This window comes from Helicoverpa zea, chromosome 22 (genome assembly GCF_022581195.2).
Source record: "Helicoverpa zea isolate HzStark_Cry1AcR chromosome 22, ilHelZeax1.1, whole genome shotgun sequence".
Taxonomy (NCBI): Eukaryota; Metazoa; Arthropoda; class Insecta; order Lepidoptera; family Noctuidae; genus Helicoverpa; species Helicoverpa zea.
In genome coordinates, this window is record NC_061473.1 from 10,471,895 (window position 1) to 10,490,486 (window position 18,592).

Sequence of the window (18,592 nt, forward strand, 5' to 3'; positions counted from 1 at the left end):
CTGTTCAGTCGTTATTCTGATTGGAAATTAGATAACATTTTGACCTTGCTTGTTATTGTGATTTCGTAAAATTTTAGTAACAATAGCTGCATGATAATAACCTACGCTTTCAAAGCGTTGGTAAAATATTACGCCGTTGCAGGCGTTTTTGTTGTCAATTGAAGTCTTCTTTAAAACTATGGATAAATATTAGTACGGTCAGCGTCAAAAGTAACTGAGCAAATCTAAATTTAGAAAAGTGCCATATACATAAAATCCCCACTTACTAAGCATAAATAAAATGGTACTCTGTTAAGATATCGACACGGCGTTAAGCTGTTTTGAAAATTTAGATTAGTGCAGCTACTTTTGGAGCTGAATGTACAATAGTAGTTGTGCTTTGTGGCTGAATGTAGTGTAGTTGCTCTTAAAATTAATTTTGCTAAAGGATGCACTCTTTAACAATAAAATACTCACGAATTCTTATGTATAGGAGTCATGTAGACTGTCGAATCATCTTCTACAGTAAAACTGAACCGGATCGCCGGCATTTTGTTACAAAACTTCTGTCTGAACTGATTTATATTACTCTCAAACTATTGTTGTTGTTCTGTGTTGCTAGAGAGAAGGATTGTGTTGTAAACTTTCACTGTTAGGGAACTGAACCACATAGGGTGGTGTTTTTGCTCTGATTTTCGAAATTGAATAACGTCTACCCACAGCTTAATTTTGCACATCGCTTAATATAAATTTCTGTCTTTAACACTGGTTTAAATAAATATTAAGCACTACACTTTCAATTGATCACTAGAAGTCACACAAGAAAAAATATTTAACGAATCCAAGATTTCTGTTAGTAAAGTCCCCTTTATCTTTTGGAGTCAAAAATGCACATTTTCTTCAGCTCAAATTCCGTTTATTTATGAAAAACTAAAGCTTCAAATGCACTACCTCACTCTTCAAGACAGTATTCCTGATACAGATGACGGAACTCTTCAACAAACCGCAGATATAAGGCACAGTGCAGGTTATACACAGGATACAATTTCCTTTCCCCGGCGAGAGAGGATGCGCCGGTATGCCCTCGGCTTTATACCGGATCTTACTGTATAAGTGCTGTGTAAAGGATGTTTAAGCCTGTTGGGTTTATAGGATTTTTAAGTTTTTTTTTTTAAGTTTATCGTGGTGGAAAAATTGAGTGTTTTTGCTTTTGTGTGGGGTAAATCGGTTGGTGTTTTGATAGTCGTGGTGGCCTAGTGGGTAAAGGACAGACTCTCAAGTATGAGGGCGCGGGTTCGATCCCAGGTCAGGCAAGTACCAATGCAACTATTCTAAGTTTGTATGTACTTTCTAAGTATATCTTAGACACCATTGGCTGTGTTTCGGATGGCACGTTAAACTGTAGGTCCCGGCTGTCATGGAACATCCTTGGCAGTCGTTACGGGTAGCCAGAAGCCAGTAAGTCTGACACCAGTCTAACCAAGGGGTATCGGGTTGCCTGGGTAACTGGGTTGAGGAGGTCAGATAGGCAGTCACTTCTTGTAAAACACTGGTACTCAGCTGAATCCAGTTAGACTGGAAGCCGACCCCAACATGATTGGGAAAAGGCTCGGAGGATGATGATGATGAAATAGGTTGGTGTTTTTTTGACATTCATAAGTGCTTGTAAAGGCCTAAATGAAATAAATGATTTGACTTTGACTTTGTGTTTAGACTTGGTAAACTAGAGCTACCAAAATTGGTTGGCAACATACCTATTCTGCTTAGTTCGCAATAAAGATTTTGAATATAATTTTTTATACATTTTGGCAATTGTTCGTAGATTTCTGAGGTCTCACCTAGACCAGATAGTTAAAGCTTGTTTGTTTGTTGTTAAAGTTTTCTAGATAGCTGAAGATGGTTTGATCACTCGTAATCTTGATTCCAAACTTTTTAATCGGTCTTATGACGGTCGGAAACCTGATCGCTGTAATGTGTTTTATGAGCCCGATCAAGCTATCCGGCGACAAATACTAATTAAAATAAAAAGGAAAAGTATATTTATTTAAATTAAAAATTAATCATTCCCATAATTTACATCCACTTAAACAATTCCTCTTTCACAACGAAACAGTAGGCAATTCCCTCGTAACTGCAGAGCAAGCTCTCGGCAGTAATATGTTTAATAACACGCGCGGTGCACGGGAGACCAGTATTCTTGCTCAGCCGTGCGTGCACGCGTGTGTAATGGAGTGAAGATGTAGAAGTACCACTCTGTGCGGTGTTCCAAGGCTTGATGGTGCAATTAATGTACTTTCTAAGTTTGTGTATCTTAGACACCAATGGCTGATAAAAAGGCAAAGGAAAACATCTTGAGGAAACCTGGACTACAAAGTCAGCCAACCCGCATTGAGCAACTGTGGTGATTAATGCTCAATCCTTATCCGTGTGAGCGGAGGCCTGTTCTCAGTAGTGGGACAGTAAGAAGGCTGTAATATTAACAGTACAGGTGTAACTAACAGTGGTAGAGAGCATGTTGGATGTTGATGAGGTGATCAGGACCTCCGAAGTTGGTGAAATGACACAAACAATAAGCAAATCCCTCGTTGACTGCAGAGTAAGCTCTCGGCAGTAATATGTTTAATAACACGCGCGGTGCACGGGAGACCAGTATGCTTGCTCAGCCGTGCGTGCACGCGTATGCAGTGGCGTGGAGATGGAGAAAACCACTCTGTGCTGTGTTCCAAGGGGTGGTGTTGTAATTAATAGAGGAAGAGGGAAGCCATGTTGAATTTTGACGAGGTGATCAGTAGCTCCAAAGTTGGTGAAATGAGTTCACCAAAGTACACAATTACGGCTCTCGTCAATAAGTTTGCCGCTTTGAAGACGGTCATTTGATTCCTCAAGCATGCCCAATCGTTATTTGTTCAGCTAGTAGTCAACATCAAAGCAAGACAAGAGTGGTACCTACTTATTTGAATCAAGCGAATGGATTTCGTTCTAATTCATTTCGCAGTACCTACCAGCTTTAAAAAAATACCTACATAATTAAAAAAAATGCCTAGTGTTACTCTTATTTAATCTCCAAGACTAAATACAGGAGAAGAAATGAAAGCTTGAATATGCTAATATCATCAATAACGACCGATGTAAAATAAATAAAAGCCGACTACTTGAATGTAACTGCTGTAAGAGATATCTGTGTCGTGGTTCCCCCGGGGACGAGTTAGCCCGGTATTTGAGATTTAATGGCATCTCAAACGTGCTGAATATTTACGTTCCTTTCATTTCATATTTATGAGGGGATTCCAACGTTTTTTAAAGAGAAGATTAGCTGAATTATTTTACTTGAAGATAATATGCTTATCTGGTCGCTTTAGACATTAGGTATTTCCTATTTTTACAGAAAACTTTTTAAACTGCTAACTGCTTTTTAAGCTATTAATTCCTCTAGGAGATGTCACAATATTTCAGCATAAATAAGCGTAGAGAGTTTGACTTCGTTTTGTCTGGCCAATCTATATTTAGGTAGGTATTTCATTTACGCTAGCTAGCGCAAAATAAAAAACACAACGCTAATAATCCTATTCAAAGCAATTTCCAAACAAAAAAGCCAATAAGGCTCCCCACTCATGGCAACACTCGATTAAGATTCCCACTCACCAACAATTGAATATATCAGTCCGGACGCATTTGCAAAAAGATGGCAACATTTAAAAAGTTGCCGTCGGCCCGAGGCAGGCGCAAAGCGAATTACCTTCACAAAAGATAAAAGAAACGCCTTTTATCTTTCATCTTTGAAAGTGTCACAAAGGACTGGTTTACGAAGCAAAGTTGAAGTCTTTTGAAGTCGCTACTTGAAGTCGATTTAAGGTGATTTCAGACGTTTAGTTTGTAAATTAGTATGTATTTGATTGTCTATGGAACGTTATTGGTTTGTGACACGCGAACTTATTTGTTTAGTCGAAACGTTTTGTAGGCAATTAGTTAAGCGTTGTAAACGATACTATTATGATAAACAACTACTGTCGTACCACAAAAAAATTAAACGTCTGTTGAACACTTGTCAAAAAAAATCAGATATATGATGTTGAAATAAGGTCAGTTTTAACAGCCACACTTTTTTAGACAAGTGTTCAACAGTTGTTTAAGTTTTTGTAGTAATGCCACTAATGTTTATTGTGTATTTCCGCAGTTATATAAAATTATACCACCTTTAGCAAATGTAAGTTTTTTGCGTAGCAAACGGATAATTTCTTTTCGAAGAAATGAAATAATAAAAGCTACGATAACCACAGATGAAGCAGTAATCTTGGAATAGACTATCTGCGGTTTACACGTTTTTTTTTTTTTTTTTTGTAACATTAATTGTTACATGTCTTAATTCTTTTTAATAAAATGTTGAGTAAAATAAAATTAACAAAACTATTTACAAAACTAAAACTATTTACAAAAACTAAACTATTTACAGTAGCAAACTAAACGCATCAAAATTTCTGGCCAGCTACATTTTATCACCACGCACGTATTTAAACGAGCGACATATTAGGCACCCGGACCGCACCAGCGACTCCTCGCTTCCACGTCGCCGCTGTCACGGCTGCTGCCAGTGCGAATCTGGATATCGAGGCGAACGCACGCCGGTTTTTTGAACACTAACTTTAAGTTATTATAACCGCCATAGCGATTAAACTTTTTAAGGGCGTCATTACCGTTCCCTCGACTATATATCTCGACATATAATAATACTCAGCATATTCAGTGTGTGTGATTTAAACCCCGATTGGGTAAGTGCTATACAATTTTAAATTAGCCAGAAGCTAAGCAAACCATAACGGTTTCTTTCGCTTTGCTTTAGCTGGGTAATCTCTTTATTTGTGTTATCGCTTAACTTTATTTCTATTGCAAGCTTATTATGTGTTTTTGCATAGTAGTTTACCCCACACTTTCTTAATAATGTAATTTTTGCCTACTTGCGTTTTAGTTACCGTTAAAATTTTCAAATGTTTAAATTTGCTAAGTAACCGAATTATTGTTATCTCCGTATCTGATAGTGAACATCCACAGCAACACATCTACACTTTTAGCGCTTCCCTATTAAGCGTTGCTGTGGGTGCTCACCGTCTACGGCCAGTGTGTAATGCCTTCGCTTATTGCGCATTACAGGGTTTCACGTACACCTTAAGTCTCCTGCTTCCCCGCGGTGGACTGTAGCGGGTTGACCTTCGAACCCTACACCTACACCTGCACCTGGACCTGATGTCGGCGCGCGGCCACTTGTTCCTGCAGCGACCAGTGACGTCAGGGAAGTGCTAGGCTAGTGAGGAGGTTAATCACTGTAAAACTGTATGTATGGGCTCTAACCCATTGTTTATTTCTGCCGACCGAGCTATATTGTGTTTGTGTGCGGTAAATAAATTGTCCATCTTGCTACCTACCTATTTTTTTATTTAATAACCCCTGGGAGGGATAAAGTAGCGTAGCAGAGGATAAGACCGGGACACTGGCGCCCTTAAACGTGGTAGAAATACAGTTGATTACTCCTCCTCCTTTGGTTGTGGGTTGTGTATGTTAGTGGTTGTCTGTGTAAACGTCTTTTATTTTTTGGTTTTTTCCGTTACTAATGTGTACGTCACAAGCTTTCAATTTCTTTGAGCAGTTAATGTTGGTCATAATTTATTAATCTACCCTACATTAATTTTTATTAATTTAAAGTCGTTTAGTTGCATAGTTTGTGCAAATATTTCTTGCTAATGTTTTTGTCTCGGGCACCTAAAACGACGCTTTCTTAAAATTGTATTTTTTTTTCATTATAATTTTTTTATTGTGTTCACATTTAAATAAATATCATACTAGTATTGTATTATTAGTTAATTAAGGTACAGTACACATTAGTAGCATTTTTTTTTATTTCTTCTGCTTCTTTCTTTTATGATTTTGTTTTTTTTAATTTGATTATTTTTTTTTTTCGTTAAAAAAAACCAGACGTTCTTAAATTTTAATTGTAACAGAACGGAGAACGTGTTGTTTTTTTTCTCTTTTAATTATTGTTTTTTTTTTTCTCTTTTAAGCTTTGTTTTTTTTTTAGTTTTGTCATTGTTTTTTTTCTTTTAAATTTTTTGTTTTGTGTTGTGAGTAGTAGCGCATGCGTCATTTATCCTTCTGTTTTTAATTGATCTTCAATATGCTTCCTATTAAGTTCCTGTCTCTTCAAAAATCTGAGTTGGAATATGAAGTTCGTATTAGAGGCGCGACTCCTGCACCTTCTGTTGAGGAGTTACGAAAACAAATTATAAAATTATCCCCTGATTTACCTTCAGAATATATATTAGAGTCACCTCTTGACGCAAGACAGGACCTTAAGGGTTGTTTAGAAGTTTTAACGAAAATTCAATTAAATCTTGACGCTAGCGATCCTAGCGTTGCTTCACTATTGCGGACACAGAATATGTTGAATCATTTATACAATCGTGTCGAGAGGATAACGCGTAGTGACGACATTAAAAAGGAATATGATGATATTGTTAGCGGTTATAAAATGTTCTCACAAAAACTTTCTACTTTGTTAGCCAAGAAGCCTTCTACTAGTACTTCTTCGAATGCGGCTAGTGCTAGTTCTGTCAAAGACTCAGTATCTACTGTACCGGAACTACAGAACATGATTTCTGTATCTTGCGATCGTACATCATCCGATTTAAGTAAATTAAAATTTACTGGCAAAACTTGTGTTCGCTCGTTTATACAGCGTGTTGATGAATTTATACTGGCTAGGAATATTTCTCAACAAAAAGTCCTAAGTTTTGCATCTGAAATTTTTCAAGACGATGCCCTTCATTGGTATCGTGCTGTAAAGGACAAAGTTAGTTCTTGGCCTGAATTAGCGCGGTTATTAAAAGAGGACTTTAGTCAAACTGATTATGATTATAGACTCATTTCGGAAATCCGTTCTCGTACTCAGGGAGAACGTGAGAATATTACCATTTACTTGGCAGTTATGAGTGGAATGTTCTCGCGTTTATCCAGCCCTCTTTCGGAAGTAGAACAATTAGAAATTCTCTTGCATAACATCAGACCTTGCTATGCTAGTACATTAGCGGCTGCACCTCAAATCACAACTATAGACACTTTGCGTTCGTTATGTCGTAACTACGAGGCATTTCAGACTCGACTGTCACAATTTCAGGAGCCTCCTAAGGTTACTTCCGACACGCTTGCTCCTGAATTTGCGTACACTAAGGATGTCCATAAATCTATAAATAAGACTAATAATAGTAGTTACAATAAATATAATCAAAATAATTCAAATAATAATTACAATCAGTATAGAAATAATAATTTTAATAATAACAATAAATATGTACATGCAATTAACGTGGCTAAAAAGGAACCTTACTGTCCTAGGTGTCGTAATAACACCCACCACATTCGTCAATGCAAGGCTCCACGGGATATCGTTTGTTTTAAATGTGGTATGAAGGATGTGAAGACACCCGACTGCCCTAACTGTAGTAAGACTAAAAATCAAAAAAACTAATTAAGCAGAGTTGTAACAATTTTAGCAAGCAAGACTGGGATGCTTGGCTTGATTTTATAAGAAAATTTTCCTCGTCATACAGAGTTGCTACAATTCTGCTATCAAAACCACTAAATGACTCTAGGCCTTATGTAAATATTAAAATAAATAACATTAATGCTGTTGGGTTACTTGATTCTGGAGCTGCAGTTTCAATTCTGGGAAACAATTCTCATTTACAACTAGTAGACTGCACTTTAAACCAGGATGACCACACTAAAATAATAGCTGCTGGCGGTCAGTCATTAAACACCTTAGGTTCGGTTAATTTGCCAGTTACTTTTGAGGGCCAGTTTCACATTATTAAGGCATATGTTGTTCCCGAAATTGAGACATCAATTATATTAGGAGTGGATTTTTGGCGCGCTTTTCGGATTTGCCCGAACTATATAGGTAGCATCACGATGTCGAACGTCCCATTAGCGGAAATAAAGGATAGTAGCGGTGAACCTTTCATCAACTCCTACGATAATTTGTCGGTGTCACAGAAAGCGATAGCTGATAATGTGATTGCGCAGTTTCGGACTATTTCTACAGAAGAAAAGGGTCTCGGTAGAACAAATTTAATATGCCATCGCATTGACACTGGTGACGTACAACCGATTAGACAGCGTTATTATAGGATGTCCCCCGAAAAGCAGCGCATCTTAATTGAGCAGGTGGACGAAATGCTGTCACTTGACGTTGTCGAACCTTGCGAAAGCGCCTGGTCTTCACCCGTGCTCATTGTCAATAAAAGGAACGGACAGCCGAGGTTCTGCTTAGACAGCAGGAAATTGAATGCAGTCACTAAGCGTGATGCTTACAATTTGCCTTATGTTTCGGAGATATTAGATAACCTTCGCGATGCTAAGTACCTGAGCAGTATCGATTTGTCCAAAGCATTTTGGCAATTGCCTATAGCGCCAGAAGACCGCGATAAAACCGCATTTTACGTTCCGGGCCGTGGCACCTTTCGTTTTAAAACCACTCCGTTTGGGTTAACGAATGCCCCCGCAACGCAACAACGTCTCATGGATTTATTATTTAGCGACATGGAGTCTAAGACCTTCGCTTATTTGGATGACGTCATCGTAATAAGCTCTAGCTTTGATGAGCATGTTTCTCGTTTGTTGCGGGTTTTGGACAAATTGAGACAGGCAAATTTAACCGTAAACTTCGAAAAGTGTAACTTTTTTCGAAGCGAATTAAAATATCTAGGTTACGTGGTAGATTCTCGTGGTTTACGCACTGATCCGGACAAGGTGGAAGCCATTATTAACTTTCCGACCCCTACCAATAGAAAGGAGTTGAAACGCTTTCTCGGCACTGCTACGTGGTACCGACGTTTCGTCCCTAACTTTAGCACAGTGGCTGGTCCACTTAATAAGCTCACTGCTAACGGGAAAAACGCTCCTTCTTTCAAGTGGTCATCGGAAGCTGACGCGGCTTTTAATTCGTTGAAGGAATGTTTGGTTTCCGCTCCTGTTCTTTCTTGTCCGGACTATTCCAAGCCTTTTGAAGTGCACACCGACGCGAGTAGTTACGGTATTGGTGCTATGTTAACGCAGACTATAGACGGTAAAGAACATCCGATTGCATACATGAGTAGATCTTTCACCAGTCCTGAGAAAAACTACAGCATAACCGAAAGGGAGACCCTTGCCGTGTTAGCTGCTCTCGAACATTGGCGGTGTTATATCGAAAACGGACAAACATTTACGGTGTACACTGACCACTCCGCGTTAAAATGGTTTCTGTCGTTAGAAAATCCCACAGGACGATTAGCTCGATGGGGGGTAAGACTGTCCTCATTTAATTTTGTTATCAAACACCGTCGAGGTGTCGACAACGTTATTCCTGATGCCTTGTCTAGAGCTTTTCCGGTAAATGCAATATCTCTGGCTAATGCCAACACAGACGACATCTGGTTTAAAAAGATATACAACGGCTGTCTGACTACTCCTTCAAATTATCCTAATTTCACCATTAAAAATAATTCATTATTCCGACTCACAAAAAATATTAACACCCAATTAACTTCAGAATTTGACTGGAAGGAAGTCGTACCTAGCGAGTTCCGTGAAAGCATCATCGCCGAAAACCATTCCGAGCCAACTGGTGGACATCTTGGTATTTTTAAGACTTATCGGCGCTTATTATTAAATTACTACTGGCCAAATATGCACCAGGATGTCGTTAAATATGTAGGTTCCTGCTCGGTTTGCTTATCTTATAAGGCGCAAAATCACACTACATTGGGAGAAATGGGTCGCCCGAAGCAATGTTCGAGACCTTTTCAGATGATCTCAATTGATTTTGTGGGACCTCTTCCCACCAGTCGAAAACAAAATTCCTATATATTAGTTGTTATGTGCATTTTTTCAAAATTTTGTCATATATTCCCAGTACGTCGCGCTACTGCGGACATAGTTATTAAGATTTTAGAGGATTCTATATTTTTGGTTCACGGAGTTCCACAAACAATCTTCTTGGACAATGGGACACAGTTTATAAGTTCAGCTACTGACGCGCTATTTAAAAAATACAAAATTCCTAACGTTTTTTTCACGCCGAAGTATACACCACAAGTTAACACGGTAGAACGCTACAACAAAACTATTGTAACTAGTTTGTCTACGTTTGTTGGAAACGATCATAGATCCTGGGACACCTCCATTCCCAAGGTTCAGTTCGCGATAAACAATTCTGTAAATGAAGCTACCGGTTATACCCCGTCATTTTTAGTTTACGGTAGGGAAGTAGTTTTATGCGGATCGCACTATACGGACAATGACCTGGGCGATGAAGTGTTATTCCTTCCTCGCGATTTATACGCTGAAAACTTAGGGTGTCTGCGTTCAGTTTTCAATGATGTGCAGGCTTCGTTATGGCATGCACATGAGAAGAATACTGCACACTACAACCTTCGTAGGAAGCCGGCGGAATTTAATGTGGGAGACATAGTCTATAAGCGCGCATTTGTTCTAAGTAACAAGGACAAATATTTTAGTAAAAAGCTTGCACCTAAATTTGTCAAATGCCGTGTAATTGAAAAACGGTCTCCACTTATCTATGTGTTGGAAGATATGTCAGGAAAAAATATAGGTGTCTGGCATATCAAAGATTTTAAAAACACTAAGTGTAGTAGTTAACAGATTTTTTTTACATTTTTAAAATGAATTGAGACAAGTCACCTTAAATTAACCTCTTACGACTAGCATTGGTTTTCTGTGCGATAAATCACAGATAACTTGTTATAGAAGGTCGCGTCAACATGATTTTATATTGTTGAAGCTATTGTGTAAGGGAGTTTGTTTGATATTATGAAAGGATTTTGATAGTTGATAGTATGAATGTGTAGTGTTAGTAGTAATCTATAGACGAGTTTTTTTTTTGAGAAAAAAACTCTTTCTGAAACGAGGGGGGTAATGTAACATTAATTGTTACATGTCTTAATTCTTTTTAATAAAATGTTGAGTAAAATAAAATTAACAAAACTATTTACAAAACTAAAACTATTTACAAAAACTAAACTATTTACAGTAGCAAACTAAACGCATCAAAATTTCTGGCCAGCTACATTTTATCACCACGCACGTATTTAAACGAGCGACATATTAGGCACCCGGACCGCACCAGCGACTCCTCGCTTCCACGTCGCCGCTGTCACGGCTGCTGCCAGTGCGAATCTGGATATCGAGGCGAACGCACGCCGGTTTTTTGAACACTAACTTTAAGTTATTATAACCGCCATAGCGATTAAACTTTTTAAGGGCGTCATTACCGTTCCCTCGACTATATATCTCGACATATAATAATACTCAGCATATTCAGTGTGTGTGATTTAAACCCCGATTGGGTAAGTGCTATACAATTTTAAATTAGCCAGAAGCTAAGCAAACCATAACGGTTTCTTTCGCTTTGCTTTAGCTGGGTAATCTCTTTATTTGTGTTATCGCTTAACTTTATTTCTATTGCAAGCTTATTATGTGTTTTTGCATAGTAGTTTACCCCACACTTTCTTAATAATGTAATTTTTGCCTACTTGCGTTTTAGTTACCGTTAAAATTTTCAAATGTTTAAATTTGCTAAGTAACCGAATTATTGTTATCTCCGTATCTGATAGTGAACATCCACAGCAACACATCTACACTTTTAGCGCTTCCCTATTAAGCGTTGCTGTGGGTGCTCACCGTCTACGGCCAGTGTGTAATGCCTTCGCTTATTGCGCATTACAGGGTTTCACGTACACCTTAAGTCTCCTGCTTCCCCGCGGTGGACTGTAGCGGGTTGACCTTCGAACCCTACACCTACACCTGCACCTGGACCTGATGTCGGCGCGCGGCCACTTGTTCCTGCAGCGACCAGTGACGTCAGGGAAGTGCTAGGCTAGTGAGGAGGTTAATCACTGTAAAACTGTATGTATGGGCTCTAACCCATTGTTTATTTCTGCCGACCGAGCTATACTGTGTTTGTGTGCGGTAAATAAATTGTCCATCTTGCTACCTACCTATTTTTTTATTTAATAACCCCTGGGAGGGATAAAGTAGCGTAGCAGAGGATAAGACCGGGACAGCTTCTAGGAATACCGCATAAAACTAACTTTAAGAAATTTTCTTTCTTAGAATTTATCTTTCAGGCAGAAAGTTAAAGAATAAAATCTCTCCTTTGTTAGTTTGTATTTTTCCTATAAGGTAAAAGTTACTGAACAAATCAATTTTCAAAATTGCCTAACAACGTAAAGGGTCACAATGTATTAGCCAAAATTTTCTTATGGCCCTTAATTAAAAAAAAAATGATGAATACTCTGATAAGTTATAGACGACAGGGTGTTTTGCAATTTTGAAAATAGCAATTTTGCTACGGTTGAAACGAATTCATATTTCAAAGAACATATCAAATTAATATACGCTCATTTCAAATTGTACCTACTTCCATTACCATCCATTAGGCTGCACTATACATACGGCTCTGTAAACTGGACGGCACTATAAATACTGCCCCCTTCGTAACTGAGGATATCGGGTTTCAAAAATAATGGTTAAAAATAGTGTTGTGACTAGAATGATGAGAAAGTGGCTTTATTTACGTCAAAGATGGTGCATGCATGATGTATGTACTTTATTGTTGTTATTATAGTGTACTTCCACCTAATAAAATTATATGTTTTCTTAAGTTGTAAGTATAAATATGCTCTATGCTCTATTTTTTCTTAAATAGCCCTGGTGTAATTTCTGACGACGATTCTTAATGCGAAATAGACCTTGTTGTTTCATTACAATAAAATATTTTTGGCAACCGATTGCTATACTCATTTTATCCAAAAACTAAATCGCTCACCTCTTATCAAACTCATGAAGATCTTCCGACGTAAACTGGCTGGTGACATCCAACAGCTGCTGTATGTGGTCGCTGCAGACCCTGCTCTTGCGTCGCTCCTCGTCCCTCACGAGGATGGTGGCGCATCCCCCGTAGTCCAGAGACAGGGATGGCTGTTGTACCACGATGGTGGTGCGACCCGCGGGGATCGTGGTCGCTGCGGAGTCTAAGGGATTGGCGGTCACGTGGACTTGCGCTGCTGGGGGAAGAAAGGGACAGGTTAAACACCAACTCACAAAAAGTTAAACTCAAAAACTCGACCTATAAAAAACAAACAAAAGATTCCGACCAATCTAGAATCTTTTCCTATTTAGGAAGTCGAGTTAAAAGTAAGAAACTCCATAAACCCTCTTTTTTGAAGAGTTTTTTCTTTCTTTAAAAAAAGAGGCTTTTTATTTTCTTAGCAGTTCTTAGGAGTTTTGATCTGCTGAAAGGTGAAAGAGAAAAGCTTTCAGATACGTTCTAAAATATAATAGTTTTAAAGTTGTGCAGTTTGCTAAGCTGCTTACTTATGCATGCATTTGATTTCGACCAATAGGATTATTTCACAAGATAGACGATAATCCTAAGTGTATTACGCCACAAAGTCTGATTAATTTCTGATGTGTTATTAAGATAGTAATCTGCGATACCTATTACCATTATACCTAAGCTTGCTTATACATAAATTCAAATAGATTGGCCACCTTTCAGTTACAAATTACTAGTTGTTATAAATTCTGAAAGTTCTGTGTTAAACTAAACTTGGAAATAAACATGCAGCATAAAATGCTGAACAAGAAATAGATATGGAACTCGATAAAACTTGTGGCGTATCTAATTTAGCGTCAGTGGTAATCGAGCCCTTTATGAGCTGTGAGCACGACATGGTGTCTGGCACTATGGCTATTTAGAATACTGATAGTATTCGTAGGAAACTATAGTAGAATGTATACCTAGACAGCAAAAACCAGGCTACTTATTACCTTTAAATTACCTATATTTTTTAGTTAAGGTACGGTTCCAAAATGAAATTGTCCTCTTTCGCACAAAGCGACAAAATTACTAAGGTAACAAGAACGCTGTCAACGAGAACAATAAAATGAAAAAATAAAGCCTTGTCCTGCCACAGGTGGCCTCAACACTGACGGCGATGAAGAATAATGATCTTAGCCATACAAAACACGTGTTAAAGACATAAGTGTAAAATTATTAGTACCTGTAGACTGTCTTCTAGAAGACGGAGGCGGCACAGAATGCTGGTGCGCTGAGGATCGTCTTCTTGACGTTGTGAACACCTCCGTACCTTCCAACTGCCTCCTCAGTTTCGCCACCTCATCCTTATAATACTCCTTCTCTCCCACCTTCTGCTTATTCTTAACCCTCGGCTCACTCCCTCTTCTCTTCACAGGATCAGGTTCAAACTTAAAATGCGTTTCATACTTCGCCTGATTCGCCTTTGGACTTTTAGGAGTATCCATTTTAGGGTCATAGGGGATCTGGATCGACGTGGACGCTACACTGGTCTGACTGACTTGCGTTTGTGTTTTATTTCTTGGTTTCTCTTGTCTTTTCGGGTCTGGTATTGGTACGTCGAAGACGAACCTTGCTGGGCCTGGTCTAGGGGAGTCTATGACGTCAGTAGCTGATTGGGGTTTGGTGTAAGCTGGGGAGTCGATGTCGCTGCTGTTCTGGTTTCTGTGGTAGTGTGGAGGGGCTGTGCTGGGAGGGTGTGTGGGCACATTGGGGTCGTCGATGAGGCTGGGCTCGGAGAGCTCGGGCGCGTCGGGCTCGGCATCCATGGAGTCATCGGTGCCTGTGACGGAGGTGAGCGCGGTGGCTGCCGAGTCGGTGCTCGTGTTGATCGTCTTGTCAGACGTGGTGCTGCTGCCCATGACGACCACCTGCAACAAATGGGAGACTTCAGAACAGGAAAAAATGTGCCAAGACGCATCATGATATTTTATCGAATGGTGAGGCCTTTGTCCAGCAGTGGGACAGTGTAGGCGAAACATCTGCAGTGAATCTATATATTCGTCGATATGAGTGTAGATATAAGTTTATTATTCGCTGACCTTTATGTTGAAAATAATTACGGTAGATTCTGACCGCTACCATTAAATATGGCGCACCCTCAACTATCGTGCAATCAATAAGTTTTCAGATTATGTAGGTAATTGTTATTATATACCTATACGTATATAAAATACTACATAGAGCTTTTGTAAGCATATAGTGTGAAAATTTTGTTGCTTCCAAACTTTGTTAGTTTACTAAAGTAAAAACTTGCATAAATAAACTATAACAAAAACATGTTGTACACGGGTTCTTATACTTCTAAACCTGGTAACCTGCTTTAAACTTTTTTGTTAAAGCTATATTTTCTAACCCACGCAGACTGTAAAAGTAAGTTGGCGGATAAAATGCAGGAAAACAAATGAAAGCAGCTGAACTTTATGACTTGCTATCTTTATAGTAAAGTTGAGGATTTTATCCTTGAGAATTGAGCTTGCAGAAGGCAAATGATAGAGGTTGCAAGCATTTACCAGCTATGGAATTTAGTTCTTGGTCAATACTAAGAATTACTAGTAACCAATTACTTGATTAACGTACCCTCACACTACAGACTAAACACACGGCCGATAATGCCGTCAAAACACTTGATCTTCTTCTTTGAATTCGCAAGAGAACTATTGCATCTTTTGTGTTATAATAATTAATATTGTGTTGTTTTTATTATTGCTACTATTTGTCTGTTTTTATGTTTAATTTTAAAGCCTTTATAATTTTTTATTGTATGTTCTATTTTCCTGTTTAATTTTTATGTTTTGATGTTGTTGTGCATTGGCGTTATCTATATGTTTTCAGTTATTATTTTGTAGTATTGTGCCCCGTCTATCGCATTAGGTTAAGATAAACCTGTAATGGTAGATAGTGGTGTAAATAAATAAATAAATAAATCTTTGAAATGTGCGTACTACCATTCACACTCATATTGATTTATGAGCCCAAACAAACTATTAGCCGACTAAAAGTTTGCTGTGGGAGGGTACTCTAAGGTAGCAAGTCTTAACCAGCTTTGTAATTTAATTCATGGTTTTGGTTACAGAATTAAATAGATATATTGCATAACAAAGCAATACAGCAAAATGGAATTTCCAATTCAGCTATGGAGTTCAAATTCAATTGAAAGCAACTATTAATAAAAGCAGCCGAGCTCCATACTGCAGTCAGTCGCTTCAGAAATAACTAGAAATTCATCAATAGTGAAATTCAGCTACGCTATGCCGCCAGTCTAACTTTAGAGCCATTGACCGAAATTCTAGCTTTCTGAAACTACTAGAGTTGCTGTATTAACATCCAAAATCCAAAGGTATAATATGTATTTTCTTATATGTACATATTTATATCTGCATAGGTGTATGTAGTTTATCAGTTGTGTTAGCACCCATAACACAAGTTAATTAATAACTTGCCATGGGGCTAACCGACCGCGTGTAAAGGTGTCGACATTTATTTATTTATATTTTAATAAATGCAGAGACAAAATTGAAAAATAAATTAGGCTTACCATAATTTTAAATATTGAAATAATCCACCAGATTGGCAAACAAGCGAAATTATTCAGGCTCAAGGGCTTTTTGAATTTTAATAAATCTAGACATTAGGGCGAAGGTGCATTGATATTCTGTCATCAACTACTTATGTAAGCTCTCACGTGACGCTTACATTAATTTTGAAAACAATATAAAATGGAATGCTAGCTGAAAATGTACTCAAGGTCGTTGGGATAAGGTTCAAAGCTCTTTGTCTGGGGTTTTCGAACAAGGGCTTGGAAAATAAATTAAAATATATATTATGTATTCGACAACCATACTCTATACTGACGTGGCTTGGGGTCGGTCGGGATTTGGGGAATTTGGCTTCAATGAAATATGTTTCAAGAAAAAAAATCTCAATCCAATTGATTGGTAGATACAAGAACAATTGAAATACATATGTATAAAATGCATTGAACATCCTTGGCAGTCGTTACGGGGAGTCAGAAACCAGTAAGTCTGACACCAGTCTAACCAAGGGGTATCGGGTTGCCCGGGTAACTGGGTTGAGGAGGTCAGATAGGCAGTCGCTTCTTGTAAAGCACTGGTACTCAGCTGAATCCGGTTAGACTGGAAGTCGACCCCAACATGATTGGGAAAAAGGCTCGGAGGATGATGTATAAAATGCATTCAAATTCATTACGAGCAAGACGCAGTTCTATCGCATCGTTTGAAATTAGTTAAATAAAACTAAATCACGCCACGGTTATATTCTAAATGAAATCTGCGACATTTGTGCACAGTTTAATAATAAACTGTTGTTTATTTTTATTGAGCTTCGAAAAGTGTCTCGACCATAGTGGTTTGAGAAGTAGGTTCTCTAAATTTTGTCTGCGGGATTGTTCGGAAGAGTTACTGTGGCCCTGATATACAAAGGGCTTCAAAAGGAACCTGGTGGGTCTTGGTCGGAAAGTATATGACAATGCACCTGGTGGGAAAGTATATGACAATGCACCTGGTGGGAAAGGTCATTCGATGATGTCTCCCAAAAAAGGTTACTACATTTGCTATTTCTTAGAGCTACGTTCATAAAATATCATTTCTATATTAATGTTTAAAAGAGAAAATTAGTCTTGTTTACAAAAACAAGGTAAAAGAAAAACAAAGTGAACTTTTCTTTTCGGCTTTAGCAACAGGGCAACGACAATTAATCTCAATTTTTATATAACAAATGCTCCTAACCAGGCCTAAGCGAAGCAATTTATAAAAATCCCGCTAAGGGGTCCTTAAATTTTTAAAGTCAACAGTTCTAAGTTAATAAATTAAAACCAGAGGCGCGTTTTTCGCTCCGATAGTCCTCAACTTTGAGGATAAAGACTAACTCAGCAAAAAATGCTCGTTGAAGAGTACCAAAAATTATTTCACGTCAATTTTGCTGAAGTAATTTTCCACTGAAGTGACGTGAAAGGTCTGAAGGCATTCAAGTAAATTAACATTAGTACACGGAGCTTAGAGCCACAGATAGATAAAACTAAATGGAGGAAAAAATGGGATCGTTGGAAACCTGGCGTTGAGAGTCAAATGTGTTTTAATGAGTGGCACATTTATACATTTCCTGCGATTAAGACATTTTTTATGAATTGGTTATCAATATTAAAGGTATATATTGAAAAGTCCGTTAATCCGTTTAGCGGCTTAAACATATTCAAATTACCTATTGTGTTGTTAAGTGTGTCCTGAAAATACGACAGGTACGTAATGGTTCTGACCTTATAAATACCTATTCTGCAGATTATTTCCTAGATATACTCGTAGTATTAAATAAATAAATTATTAATCGGAAAATGTAAGCAAGAGGAAACATTTTTTGTTTGTTGGTTATTACCCCAAAGGCTCCGAAAGTACTAAACTGATTTGAAAAATCATTTCACTGTTGGAAAACTACTGTTCCCAAGTAACATAGGCTATATATTTTTATAACAGTAGTTTCCATTTGGTGCGGGTAAAACTGCAGGAAAATGGCTAGTGCATAATAAAATAACATTGAACAAGTCAAGAAGAAACTTAGTTGTTGCACCTGACACTCCATTTCCTTTCTATTATCTTTTCAAAAGCTTGTTTGAAGAATCTCAATTATAATAAATATAATCTTACAATGTAATATGTTCAGACATATAATGAC

At 38.0% G+C, this 18,592-nt stretch overlaps 1 protein-coding gene across 1 annotated transcript in view; it reads right to left on the reverse strand.

Moving 5' to 3' along the window:
- The window catches only part of LOC124641480, a 67,824-nt gene that overhangs the window by 21,498 nt on the left and 27,734 nt on the right, over positions 1 to 18,592 (reverse strand). The window contains exons 2-3 of the mRNA XM_047179550.1: positions 14,091 to 14,775; positions 12,854 to 13,091 (exon numbers count right to left, since the gene is read on the reverse strand). Of these exons, the coding sequence (XP_047035506.1) occupies positions 12,854 to 13,091; positions 14,091 to 14,775 (923 nt within the window). The remainder of the gene's footprint in view (positions 1 to 12,853; positions 13,092 to 14,090; positions 14,776 to 18,592) is intronic.